Consider the following 13,681-nt stretch of genomic DNA (forward strand, 5'->3'; position numbering starts at 1 on the left):
TCTCATGATATTACTTTGAGTTGTGCATTCCTCGTGTAGTGCACAGATAAGGCTTTTCCCCTGTGTGGACTATCTGCTGATACTGAAGCAGTAAACAGCTTTTAAAGTTTCAGGTAGAGATCCGGGATCCTTGATCCGGGATCCGGGTCATAGTGGCTCGTTCCTTTACAAGAGCCATTCAAAAAACTAGCTCTTTTGGCTCTTTTTTAAAATTATTTATTCAGTGTTTACAATGTAATATTTTGACCACTCTTTAAGGCAGAAATTTGTTTTGTTTTTTTCCAAAAAAGTACTCACGTCAAGGCCACGGGCTTAACACATTCAATACCAGCCGTTTTTTGGAATTCAACCGTAGACTCCCAGCCAATTTCATCATTTTATGTCATTTTTTGAACACCCACCGAATATTTTGTCTTCAACCCACAGACACATGTCAGGGCTTGTTCGAAAGCCCAAGGAATAAGCTGTCTGTATATTATTACGGTTTGTTTCTAGCTTGTTCCATTCCGAAGTTATTTCACTTAAAGCGCACTGGTTTAGGTAAAAATTGCGATTTTGAACATTCGAACTGAGATAAAGCCTTTTTTGTCATGAGTGCGCTCTGACTCTCCGAGATTAAATTGCGGGTCTAAATGCATTTTCGCGCCCAAAGAACAACTCCAGTAGCTTCCAAGTAAACTATTTTGGTGCAAAAATCACCTGGTCAGGCAGTTCAGAGCATCTGAAATGCTAGCTGGCTAATGTCACTTGACTGGCAGTTTTCGTTCTGTAGATAAAAGTAGACGTGCCAAAGTACTCAATTACCCAAAAGTAGGTTACTTCCTGCTGTGTTGCATGCTGTTTTTCATTACAACCTTCCATTTTACACCTATCCTGATGGCAGCAAAACTCCTAATCCTTCCATATGTTCAGGAATAGGCTAGCTAGCAAGGCAAGTATGTTTTGATTCTCCAGCCCAGGAAGTAAGTCGAGACATGACGTGACGTGATCAGGAAGTGGTTTGACTGGCTATAATAAAACTCAAATACTGTGTGTAATAAAATGCACAGATGATGAAATATCCAGATCCTGACTTTGTAGGAGTTTTGACTTTGTAGGTGTTTTCATGATCTATGTCAGTTCTGTTCATCACATTATTACGAAAATCACACAGAATGTGCATCAGAATGTGTAGATTCAGGATCCAATAATAAAATGTAAAAACGTAATTTTACAGTTTGGGAGGCTAAACACATTTTTACTTGACTTGGTAGTGAATGTGTTAAAATGAATGAAAAAAAAAAAAAAAAGTGGTTAAGTGGCTCCCCCAGCTGTGATACGGTTCCCATCGTTCACTTCTGAGAGCCGTTCAAAAGAATTGGCTCGTTCACGAACGCCACAACTCTAGTTTCACAGGTAGAATGCATTTGGTGTAAGGAGGAGGAGGAGGAGGAGGAGGAGGAGGAGAGAGAGAGAGACAGAGAGACAGAGAATACATTTCCACATGCAGCACCCTAGATTTTCTGAAAGGATGTCTTCCTTTCTCAGATATGTGACTGGATTTGAATTCCAGAGACAATCAGAGCCAAATTGAGAAATGGCCATTGACGTTATCTACTTGTGGCCTGCTTACCTGTGGCTGGTCACATAGGAGTTGGTTCTAATGATAGCTGGATATTTACCATCAAAACCATTGGCAGTTCCACAATCACATATCATACCAATAAGGAAGCTACTGTAGGCCTCCTACAAGCCACACATTCTAGGGTCATTATCATCATAATGTTAACAATGGCAGCCATTACACTCTAATCTGGCACGACAATAACAGTGGCAGCCATTACACTCTAATCTGGCACGACAATAACAGTGGCAGCCATTACACTCTAGTCTGGCATAAGAATAACAATGGCAGCCATTCCACTCCAATCTGTCATGAGAATAAAATGGCAGCCATTGCAATCTAATCTGTCATGAACATGTAAAGGTTTGTTTTCTTCAGCCATTTCAACATGTCTAAGCATTAGCAGCTTTACATGAGCAATAGTGGCTTTTCTATGCTCACCCTTGATGAGTGTGCTGTTGTTGTAAAAGACATGCTATGGGTCTCTGTGTTTGTAAAGGTATACAGTCATTTCCTAATCATTTCATCAATGTAAGGAATACTCACATAAACATTGAGCCATGAAAAAACACTTTATTTAAACTCAAAGCAAGTCATACATTTCTGAAGGATTTTCAAGATGTATTAAAATAAGCTGATGGCACAATGCACACGAATAAAAACCATAACATTACATAGGAACAGCACTAGAAAACATGGGTGTAAAGTTTATATTGTGTATGTTTGTGGATACGCTGGTTATCAAACTTATTATGGTAGTGGAATGTTTTAGGCACTTCAATTTGACCCCTTGGTCATGTCTGCTCCCATTGGCAGTATTCTCCACATGATCACAAGCACGCACCTGCTTACCCACACACACCTACACTGATATCATTACTAACCCACACACACCTACACTGCAGTGGCGGCTGGTAGTCTGTCAAACAGGGGAGGCTGTTCAATTACAATATGTCCAGAACGCAAAAATAAAGGGGGGGGGGGGGGGGGATTTTGACACACATCTTACATTGGTCCTGAGCCACATATGGCCTCACACACTAAAGGACTCTTGTTGAAACAATGTGTTAATCATTAATCATTATCCCCCTTGTAGCCTATTCATAGGGAAATGTTTTTATTATTATTATTATTATCATTAGGCATGGGCGTAATTTATGGTGGGGACGTGTCCCTACCGTCCCCACCAATATTTAGCCCCCTACTGTGTAATCACGACCGGTGTTGCCGGTAACGTAGTCGCACTATTTTTTTTCCAGTAACGTGTAGTCTAACTACCATTTCAAAACAGATTAAAGTTATTTAAGACACCGTGCGTTACTATTTCTGGTACATAGGCCCGCCTACTTTTTGTTTCAAGCGAGGAGTTTGTGGCGACGCCTGAGGATATGATATGAAAAAAAACCTTTTATGATAGGCCTATGAAACTTTTATGAAAGACGATAGAGGGATAACTTCGCCCTGCCATTAAATCAGATTGTGGGGAAATGTAGTAGCCTAGCCCTACGTATAGGCCTACAAACGGTTCTGAATCTTAATTAGCCTATTCGAACAGTTGTGCCGACATCATCGGCAATTTCTAATTCACTATTTGGGTGCAGGGAACGGAGCTCTGCAGATGCGTAATAGTTGCGTGACAAGCAGAGAGAGGCGGAGAAAGGTGAAGGATAAAGTGGCCTATTTAAGAAGAAATGTGGTCTCTGCGCAGCGCAGATAATAACGAATTGAAATGCACATTTGATCTACTGATACGGGTGTAGCCTATTTAAACTATCATCGAAAGGACGGGCAGGCTTCAGAATCTTCAGTCTTCCTTTAAAAAAAAAACTGTCAATGACGGACAAACCTCTGTTAACGCGACCCATGTGGTAAATGAAAGAGTTCCTAAAGGTACACTTCGGCAAAACATTTCCCTTCTTTCATATTAAATTAACCTGGCTTTGTTTTACAGTCTATTTAACTGTAGGACTACTTGAGTAGCCTAGACTAATTGCTGCGACTAGGTTCTGATCTCGCTGAACATCCAACGCGACTGAAATGGAAGCCTTCTTCCATGACGAGTATGTAACCAACATCATTCAAAAATCGCAGATAGGGCCTACACCTAATCATTGTGTTGTATTGCATTTCGGTCATGTAGAAGGGCTACAAAGCTAACTGGTATGTTGTAACATTAAAATTCGCCTACAACGTGACACAGTTGGTGCGCAACTATGCGGTGACATCGCTGGGATTTCTGTCAAGACGCGCTGCGCAAAGACACTTGCACGCGCATGTGTGTTGCCTGTAGGCTGCTATGATGCTAACACAGCTACAGGCAGGAAGAAAGCGAGATATAGGGAGTTAGATGAGAATGAAGAAGTGTGTTGTTTTGTATGTAGGCTACAACAGTCCACACAGCTTTTGGAGGATAAAAAGGGTCAGTCGGCACCGGAACCAAAACATTTTTTTTCTAGGCCCCGTCTTATTTATTTTTTATTTCAAGAAAAGGTTTGCAAATGTCAGTGTCATTTTTGTTGCTGTTAAAATAGGCCTAAATGTCAATAAAGTGAGTAGGCTAGGCCTATTGGCAGAACTGGTGATCATTTTCATGTTAGGCAATACCACTTTGCTGACATTTGAACACAAAGCGACTTATATGTTATTTGGTAAAAGTCTCTGGAGCAATGTTGTATCAGAACTAGCTGCTTTGGTCAATTTCACTCCAGTCATGGATGGAGGTGTAAACAGAGGTAGCCTAAGGGTGGGATTTAAGCCTGCAACCGTGTGATTGAAAGACCAACTTCCTAAGGAACGCTCGTTGACATATCATCTGCTCATTGATATAACATCTGTGTGCCATGAACTTATGATTGATAATCAGCCCCCCCCCCACACACACACACACACAATGAAAATTGTCAAAAATCATCCCCCTCTAAAACCATTGAGCTACATTCATTCATAGGCTAATACATTCACATATTGCGTTAAAATTGTACTTTTAACAACTGTATTTTCTAAATTTTCTCGGGGGAGAAACCCCCGAACCCCCACCAATTTTATGTCCCTACCAATGTCAAAGTCAAAGTTACTCCCTTGTCATTAGGCCTACCTCCGCCACAATGATGTGATTGTTTGCCTTCGTTGTCTTTGTTCATTACTGGGTGCACGGCTTAACTTACCACTAGAGGTCGCAAAACCTTTAATTATTTACCAGACATTGCCAACACAGTAGGAAACAAGGACTCGCCACTCACGGGACTTGGCAGTTAACCAGTTGATAAGACACCACGAAAGCTCAAAAGAAACGGTTGTTCTTCCCTACCTTTTTCACCAAGTCAATATTAGGCAGTGCTCTGCTCTGCTCCTTGATATTCATTTTCTCCTCATAAGGACGACTGGAATTCGCCAGAATTTAATCCACAATGCTTGGCATTTTGCATAGCTCTTTCTTGCAAGCTAGCCCTAACGAAAAGTAGGCAACTTCAACTTTTGAATTGGGAGATTAAAAAGGATAAGGACATGCCACTAAGACTTTATTCGCAACACTAGTGTCACTAGGTTTACAAGAATATACACAAAACTGGAGTACACCGCAATGAATAGCTTCCCCACTGGTTACCACGACGAAACTTCTCAGTCAAATTAATAACATATCCGCATTTCGAAATGAAATCAACTGTAGCCTACTGACACGGGGTTCACCCAATCACAAGTCGGAGCTCCAGTCTCCGGTCCCTCCCCCCTCCTCTCTCTTCTCCATTCACTCCCAGTGAGGCTCAGTCTCAAAATCAAAAAAATTTCACGGCAATAGCCAATGACCGTTTAGCATTTTGCCATTGAAAAATCGTACAATCCCACATGCCATTGAAGTCCATTGAGACTCGACTCGCTTGCGTTGTCATGAGCGGAAAAAAACTCGTGCGAGCCTCGGGATCTTATAACAGATTGGTTTCATCTCTAAGTTGAGCACATGCATTTTCTATGGAGCTGGGTCTGAAATAGCAATGTTATTAAGTTGTGTAAAGCATTAGTTTACATACTATTCTCCGTGATTTTGGACAGGAGGCGGCGCCTCCCTTGTACTCAAAGAGGAATCGCCTCTGCTACACTGATATCATGCCTGTGGGTGTTTTTGAAAGGTGCAATATAAAACGAAAGTATTAGTACTAGTAGCAACAGTAGTAATTGAGTTCATTAACTAAATGATCACTATAGGAGTGACAAAATCAACTAAATATGCATTACGGTTCTTTCGGTTCTATATTATAATTCTATCTAGGGAGCCCTCTGGAAATATTGAGTTATAAAATATGGTAAAAAGGGATAACCTACTGTAGAGGTAATAATGTGAGATGTGTTTTTCGTTTAGTATGAGCTAAATCATGAACCTCACTACAAATAAATTGAAATCAAGCACATTTTTTGTTGAATATCTGAGGCCCAAATACAAAATTCAGATGTTCTGTCATTCGTCTTCAGAGTAATGCAGGCCTTGTGAACCAGTGTTACTTGTAGTCAATGTGGATTTTCTGATGCTTGTTGAGATCATTTTTCTGTGTAAAGCCTTTTCCACATGTGGTACATTGGTAAGGCCTTTCACCAGTATGGATTCTCTGATGCCTGATGAGATTACTTTTCTGTGTAAAATATTTTCCACATGTAACACACTGGTAAGGGCTTTCTCCGGTATGGGTTATTTGATGGGTGATGAGATCTCCTTTCTGTCTAAAGCCATTCCCACATGTAGTACACAGGTAAGGCCTTTCACCAGTATGGGTTCTCTGGTGGATGATCAGGGTACATTTCTTCGTAAAGCCTTTTCCACATGTAGTACACTGGTAAGGCCTTTCTCCAGTATGGGTTCTCTGGTGGGTGATCAGAACACATTTTTTTGTAAAGCCTGTTCCATATGTAGTACACTGGTAAGGCCTTTCACCAGTATGCATTCTCTGATGGGTGATGAGATTACTTTTTTGTGAAAAGTCTTTTCCACATGTAGTACATTGGTAAGGCCTTTCTTCAGTGTGGATTCTCTGATGCCTGATGAGATTAGTTTTTTGTGAAAAGTCTTGTCCACATGTAGTACATTGGTAAAGCTTTTCTCCAGTGTGGGTTCTCTGATGCTTGAACAGATTGCTTTTCCACGCAAATCCTTTTCCACATGTGGGACAGTGGTGTTGGTCCGTATTGTTATGAGTTGCCTGGTTTTCATCTGAGGAAAGAAAACCAGATAAGTTTTACCTTCACAACAGATTAATTATAGGCTAGAATATATAATCAATTTCAGATATGGCAAATAGTTTTTACACAAGGGTAGTCTAATGGAGATTCCTTCAAATGTTTTCATAATGTTTTCCAACTATATGCACTGACATTTTCAGCTCAATATTTAAAAAGTAAAATAATGAGGCGCACTCAAGGCTTGAGTAGTATAGTATATAATAGCGTTGAAAATTTGAAAAAAAAAAAAAAACTCTTAGGACATGAATTGGAGCACCAGCTGTTAGCGCCTTTCAATGTCTTCAATCTGGAGATATTTTTAATAAATATCATATGACACAAAACATGTGCACACCTCGTTCTATTAGTGGCTCTAACTTTTAGTGAGAATACACAGACCAAGCAATACACGGTTCAAAGTAAAGGCGCACACACCAAACATTTAGTTTTCCAATTACACCTAATATTTAAAGGTACACTGTGTAATATTTTAATGTTTTTCCAGAATTCATGCTGCCCATTCAAAAATGTTACCTTTTTCACAAAGACTTACCACACTGTCAAGTTCTAAGTATTCATGCATGAAAAAAAGAATTTCCACAATTGTCTGCCATTATGAAGTTCTAGAAATTATCTGCATTTAACAGGATTACACTGCACTTTTGGTTAAAAGTTGTCAGACATAAACAACCAGATATAAACGAAAGAAAGATATCTTTACTCTTAGATACTCTTTAACACTAGAACTACCACGGAGGGGTCAATTGACCTTTTTACCTAAAAGACCCACAAGAGGGTCATTTGACCCTTTGGACCCACTGTGGACACTCCTTTTGTTGTGGAAATGTGGCTGTTAGCAGCTCACAGTTGTCACTTGAGTCACAGAGTCGCTTGAGCCTGTGTGGGGAACGGGACCCTTAGGCAAGCTTTTAGTATTGAGGTAGGTTATGCATGTTTTTGCATGTGTCTGTGTGTGTGTGCGCCCATATGGTGGATTTATAAACATATGGTGGATTTTTATGCAGTGAATCATCAGGATCAAGGAGAGTTTGGGATCAAAACTCTAAACATTTATTGTTAAAAAAAAACACAGTGTGCTTTACAGAAATTTCAAAACTAGTTTTTATGTTCTGAAACTTACCTATTGGGGTCATGTCTTCACTGTGTTCTTCTTTGCAAATTGCTGTCATAGTACCACAATCTTTCGTGTCAGCAGACACATGCTCTGGTAGAAAGTCATAGATGTCCTCTTCCTTTATGGCATCCATATTCATTGCGAGTTGTGATGGGTGTCTATGAAGATTCTCATTCATGCAGCTTCTGAGCAGTCAAAGGATCAGAGTTTTAGCAAGCTGAAGTGCCTTTTGCAGATTACCCTTTTTAACCAAATCTTCTGCAGTTCTGACCTAATGGAAGGTAGCCAGGATATTTATCCCTGGGCCACTAGTAGAGGTGGAGCTGTAGACCACTCCCCTCGTTAGTTGAGAAAAGGGTGTCACCCATCAAGGTGTAAATGGGAGAAGCTTGTGGTTTCAGGATCCAGAGGGTGATAACGGCTCTCAATGTGAAAAGTCATTTGAATTCCACAAAGAGTCCTGAGCTATAGACTCCACTGTGAGTGTTTTGAAACTGGTACTGTAGCAGCTGTAGTGCGATCAGGCCTTTTCTCTCATTTGGGGGTGACCCGGTATTTTAGGCCCTGTATTTATTTTATTTCGCTATCAGTAAATTTCGTCTGGTTGTAATGAAATGTTCTTGTGGTTTACATACAGTAGCCTCTTACTGCAGCTGGGGTCACCGGCAACCCTACTCACTTGCTGAAAATGCTTAACTCATTGGCTGCCAGCCATTTTCATAAAAGAGTACCTCGGAGTGCCAGAGATTTTCAGCATTTTGGGTGTTTTTTGGAGGCTCACAGAAAATTGAGTTCTGTGTCTATGTCAACACCATACCTATCAAAACACAGATTAGACGCTCATCTGTCATCAGAAAAAAACGGTGTCTCTCTACCCCTTTCCGTTCTTTCATAATCATCTGTTGAAATTAAGTGGAATTCGCTTTCTAGCCAAAAAGCTGAGAAAACGCCATTTGAAGTAGAACTATAACTGCAAACGTTTTTGCCCATAATGGCATCGTCCTAACAACTCCAAACCTATCAGATGCTATTACAGAGTCTTCTGTCATCTGTAGCCTGAACAAAAGATCGTTTGTATGATCTTTTCAACCTAATATACTGAAATATAACGGGGGTGGACTCGAAAACAAGGGTGTTTTGGTTTAGTTGCTGGCGCACAGAATGGATCATGACAGCAGGTGCCCCTAACTCCGGGAACTCCCTCCCTCTCCCTCTCCCTCTGATTGTGCTCTCTCTCCCCTCGTTGGAGAATGAATCACCGCTGGTTTATTTCCTCCAGAAATAGTACCGTGTTGTGTCTTGTGGAGGAGGGAGGCAGGTAGGCAGGCAGCTCCGCTTAGCGTAGCTTACTGCAGCTTCTTTGGCAGAGCGGACAATTTGCAGATTGATGATTACTGTCATCATGGTTCTGCTATAGTGATCTTGTCATATATTGTTCAATGAATTTTCTTTTGATAATGATAACATATCCAACATTTCACAAGCCGATTGGAGTGGTGAAGGCTAGCTGGTCTGAGGCTAAGTGCAATGCTTTCTCATGTGAGCTGACTGCATCTGACCAGGCACAAAGGCTACTCTGTTCCAAGAATCTGCAACCCCCCTGTCTTTTTTGATGATACTGTAAGCTGATCATACTATACAGATCCATAAAAAATAACTATAGAATGAGTAAAAATAGTTGACTTACCAAGGCTCCTTTATTTAGGCTTAGTTGTAAGTTGTTAGCGATTTCGTGCTAGCTAGCTAGCTAGCGTAGCAAAATTTATAGCCAAGCATTCCCAACATCACCACTAGTCCCGTGCATTCTCCTGTTAGATGATATTTTGTAAGCATCATCCTGATGTTGTGTAGGCTGATCACATTATCCAAAATGAAAGGTTGCCACACAGATCATCTCATGGTGTATTTTGGGCAAGCTAGCTACAATGCCTTCTAGCTAGATAGCAACAGGGGGTTGTATTTTGGTCATGAGAGGAAGGTTTTTTTTTTGGTCAGGCTCTGACACTAAAATCAGTAGCCTACCTGTGTTAAAATCAGAGGGCAAGAAAGTAGACTACTGTCACAGGTGCTTTACTTTCAAAAATGATTTTGCTATGCTACTTTTGAGATTATAATAGTAAAAAAGGGGTGTTTTTGTCTTGACATTTCCTCCTGGTCTGAACTAAAGCCCTGCCTTGACTGTTCCTAAGGACACTTCTGCCACCTACAGGAACAGTTAGAAAATGCCTAGAGGCTTGAAATTTATACACAAGATAGGTCAGACCGTCCTCGAGGCCTGGCTGTAAAAAAACGCAATTATCGGCGAACGACGTCGAAGGCAGGGGGCGTCACTATTCGAAATGACGTCATTCGACGGCCAAGGCAGCCAATGAGTTAACTACATCATAACAACATTGCTATGACATTACAGAGAGCCAGAATGCTGCGCTAAGGGGGTAATTGCCCTGTCGGTCTACGCCTACGACCGCCCCTGCCACCAACACAATACACACAGTTGATAGTCAAGTCAAGTCAAATTTATTTATAGAGCGCATTTCCTACATAAAAGCATTTCAATGTGATTCACAGAGCAAATAAAAACAAGAGGTACATAAAACAACAAGTGAAAGTAGATAAAGAAGCACTAGTAAGACTTGAAGTAAGTGGGAATAAATAACAATAAAACCATGGGATGGGGGGGAGGAATCAAGCACTGGTGTCACGTTTACGTGTAATGCATTTTACTTAGGAATCTGCTGCTACCACTACCACTGAGTGTTGCACTCCAAACACAATTCTGTTGCCTTTTCGACAATGACAATAAACTCTTTAGTTTGTAGCTGATCCTCTTGCCCATTACAAAGGTGCTGCAGGTGTGTCATATTTCAGGTTTTCAGAACTTGATAGTAAAATTGCCTTTTTTGCTTGTCATTTACAGCCAGTGCCCCGGATATATCTGCTGTCTTCCAATTCATGATTTACTAGCAATGTGTATCTGATATGACAAAACAGTGTAATTCCGAAACTTGTAATATTATGCAATTACCTTAGTGATCCGGCCCACTTGAGATGAAATTGTTTGTATGTGGCCCCTGAACCGAAATGACACCCATACCTAACCGTTATCTACCTACACAGTATCACAGTATGATATTACTTTGAGTTGTGCATTCCTGGTGTAGTGCACTGATAAGGCTTTTCCCCTGTGTGGAATATCTGCTGATACTGAAGCAGTAAACAGCTTTTAAAGTTTCAGGTAGAGATCCGGGATCCTTGATACGGGATCCGGGTCATAGTGGCTCGTTCCTTTCAAAGAGCCGTTCAAAAAACTAGCTCTTTTGGCTCTTTTAAAAAATTATTTATTCAGTGTTTAGAATGTAATATTTTGACCACTCTTTAAGGCAGAAATTTGTTTTGTTTTTTTCCAAAAAAGTACTCACGTCAAGGCCACGTGCTTAACACATTCAATACCAGCCGTTTTTTGGAATTCAACCGTAGACTCCCAGCCAATTTCATCATTTTATGTCATTTTTTGAACAGCCACCGAATATTTTGTCTTCAACCCACAGACACATGTCAGGGTTTGTTCGAAAGCCCAAGGACTAAGCTGTCTGTATATTTTTACGGTTTGTTTCTAGCTTGTTCCATTCCGAAGTTATTTCACTTAAAGCGCACTGGTTTAGGTAAAAATTGCGATTTTGAACATTCGAACTGAGATAAAGCCTTTTTTGTCATGAGTGCGCTCTGATTCTCCGAGATTAAATTGTGGGTCTAAATGCATTTTCGCGCCCAAAGAACAACTCCAGTAGCTTCCAAGTAAACTATTTTGGTGCAAAAATCACCTGGTCAGGCAGTTCAGAGCATCTGAAATGCTAGCTGGCTAATGTCACTTGACTGGCAGTTTTCGTACTGTAGATAAAAGTAGACGTGCCAAAGTACTCAAGTACCCAAAAGTAGGTTACTTCCTGCTGTGTTGCATGCTGTTTTTCATTACAACCTTCCATTTTACACCTATCCTGATGGCAGCAAAACTCCTAATCCTTCCATATGTTCAGGAATAGGCTAGCTAGCAAGCAAGGCAAGTATGTTTTGATTCTCCAGCCCAGGAAGTAAGTCGAGACATGACATGACGTGATCAGGAAGTGGTTTGACTGGCTATAATAAAACTCAAATACTGTGTGTAATAAAATGCACAGATGATGAAATATCCAGATCCTGACTTTGTAGGAGTTTTGACTTTGTAGGTGTTTTCATGATCTATGTCAGTTCTGTTCATCACATTATTACGAAAATCACACAGAATGTGCATTAAAATGTGTAGATTCAGGATCCAATAAAAAAATGTAAAAACGTAATTTTACGGTTCGGGAGGCTAAACGCATTTTTACGTGACTTGGTAGTGAATGTGTTCAAATGAATGCAAAATTAACAAAAAAAAAGTGGTTAAGTGGCTCCCCCAGCTGTGATACGGTTCCCATCGTTCACTTCTGAGAGCCGTTCAAAAGAATTGGCTCGTTCACGAACGCCACAACTCTAGTTTCACAGGTACAGTATATCACAAAAGTGAATACACCCTCACAGTTTTTGCAGACTTTTGAGTATATCTTTTCATAGGAAAGCATTACAGAAATTTCACTTTGACACAATGATTAGTGACCTTGTAACACCTTATTTAACTGCTTGAATTTCTTGTTCATCCAGAAAAAAACAAAATAGAGCCATTAATGTTTGAACATGTACTCACAAAAGTGAGTACACCCCAGATAAAAATCCGGTAGAGAAGGGGCTGTGTTGGCTCGAATCGTCTCAAAATGAAACGAAATGAAAAGGGATGTCATCAGTGTGCGTTTCAACCTTTCTTTGCATTGAACTTTTACATTTTGAGTCTGCATCTGGCTTAAATAGATTGGTGTTTGATTTGAATGTAAACCTATGGAGAAATCATGATCTGCTTCAGTAGTAACAGTGCATGTTGACATGCATGTTTCTTATAGGTGTATTTCAGATTGCCAATGCTGACAGCATTCATGCATCCCCAAACCATGTCAGTCCCACTACCATGCTTGGCTATTGAGAAGATGCACTTTTTTTAAAACTCACTTGTTTACCACCACACATGCTTGACACCATCTAAGGCAAATTTGCTTATCTTGGTCTCAAGAGAGATGAACAGACCAAGGATATGGATCCCTGGAACCATGTCGTGTGATCTGAAGAGACCAAGATAAACCAATTTGCTTTAGATGGTGTCAAGCATGTGTGGTGGTAAACAAGTGAGTTTTACAAAAAAAAGTGTATCCTATCAAAAGCCAAGCATGGTAGTGGGACTGACATGGTTTGGGGATGCATGGATGCTGTCAACATTGGTAATCTGAAATACACCTAAAAGAAACATGCATGTCAACATGCACTGTGACTACTGAAGCAGATCATGATATTCTCCATAGGATTGCATTCAAATCTCACACCAATCTATTTAAGCCAGATGCAGACTCAAAAGGTAAAAGCTCAATACAAAAAAAGGTTGAAACACACACTGATGACCTCCCTTTTCATCCCTTTTCATTTCGTTTCATTTCGAGACGATTCGAGACAACACAGCCCCTTCTCTACCGGATTTGAATCTGGGGTGTACTCACTTTTGTGAGTACATGTTCAAACATTAATGGCTGTATTTTGTTTTTTTCTGAGCGAACAAGAAATTTAAGCGGTTAAATATGTTGTTAAAAGTTCACTAATCATTGTGTCAAAGTGACATT

The 13,681-nt window shown here is 40.3% G+C and overlaps 1 protein-coding gene across 1 annotated transcript; it reads right to left on the reverse strand.

The window, feature by feature from the left end:
- Positions 1-2,161: 2,161 nt before the first annotated feature.
- LOC134447297 (gastrula zinc finger protein XlCGF7.1-like) lies at positions 2,162-8,196 on the reverse strand. Its single transcript, XM_063196697.1, has 3 exons — positions 7,950-8,196; positions 5,696-6,800; positions 2,162-2,502 (listed from the first exon to the last, which is right to left on the reverse strand). Exons 1-2 carry the CDS (start codon positions 8,119-8,121, stop codon positions 6,094-6,096), a joined length of 879 nt encoding a protein of 292 aa, XP_063052767.1. The 5' UTR covers positions 8,122-8,196; the 3' UTR covers positions 2,162-2,502; positions 5,696-6,093.
- Positions 8,197-13,681: the final 5,485 nt, after the last annotated feature.

Source organism: Engraulis encrasicolus, chromosome 4 (genome assembly GCF_034702125.1).
Source record: "Engraulis encrasicolus isolate BLACKSEA-1 chromosome 4, IST_EnEncr_1.0, whole genome shotgun sequence".
NCBI classification, from domain to species: Eukaryota; Metazoa; Chordata; class Actinopteri; order Clupeiformes; family Engraulidae; genus Engraulis; species Engraulis encrasicolus.

Bases quoted from the DNA above. Each gene is read 5' to 3' on its own strand.
- LOC134447297 (XM_063196697.1), bottom strand. From the start codon at position 8,121: ATGAATGAGAATCTTCATAGACACCCATCACAACTCGCAATGAATATG. The intron at 6,801-7,949 runs GTAAGTTTCAGA...TTCTTTCCTCAG, and splicing joins TGAAGACATGACCCCAATAG to ATGAAAACCAGGCAACTCAT.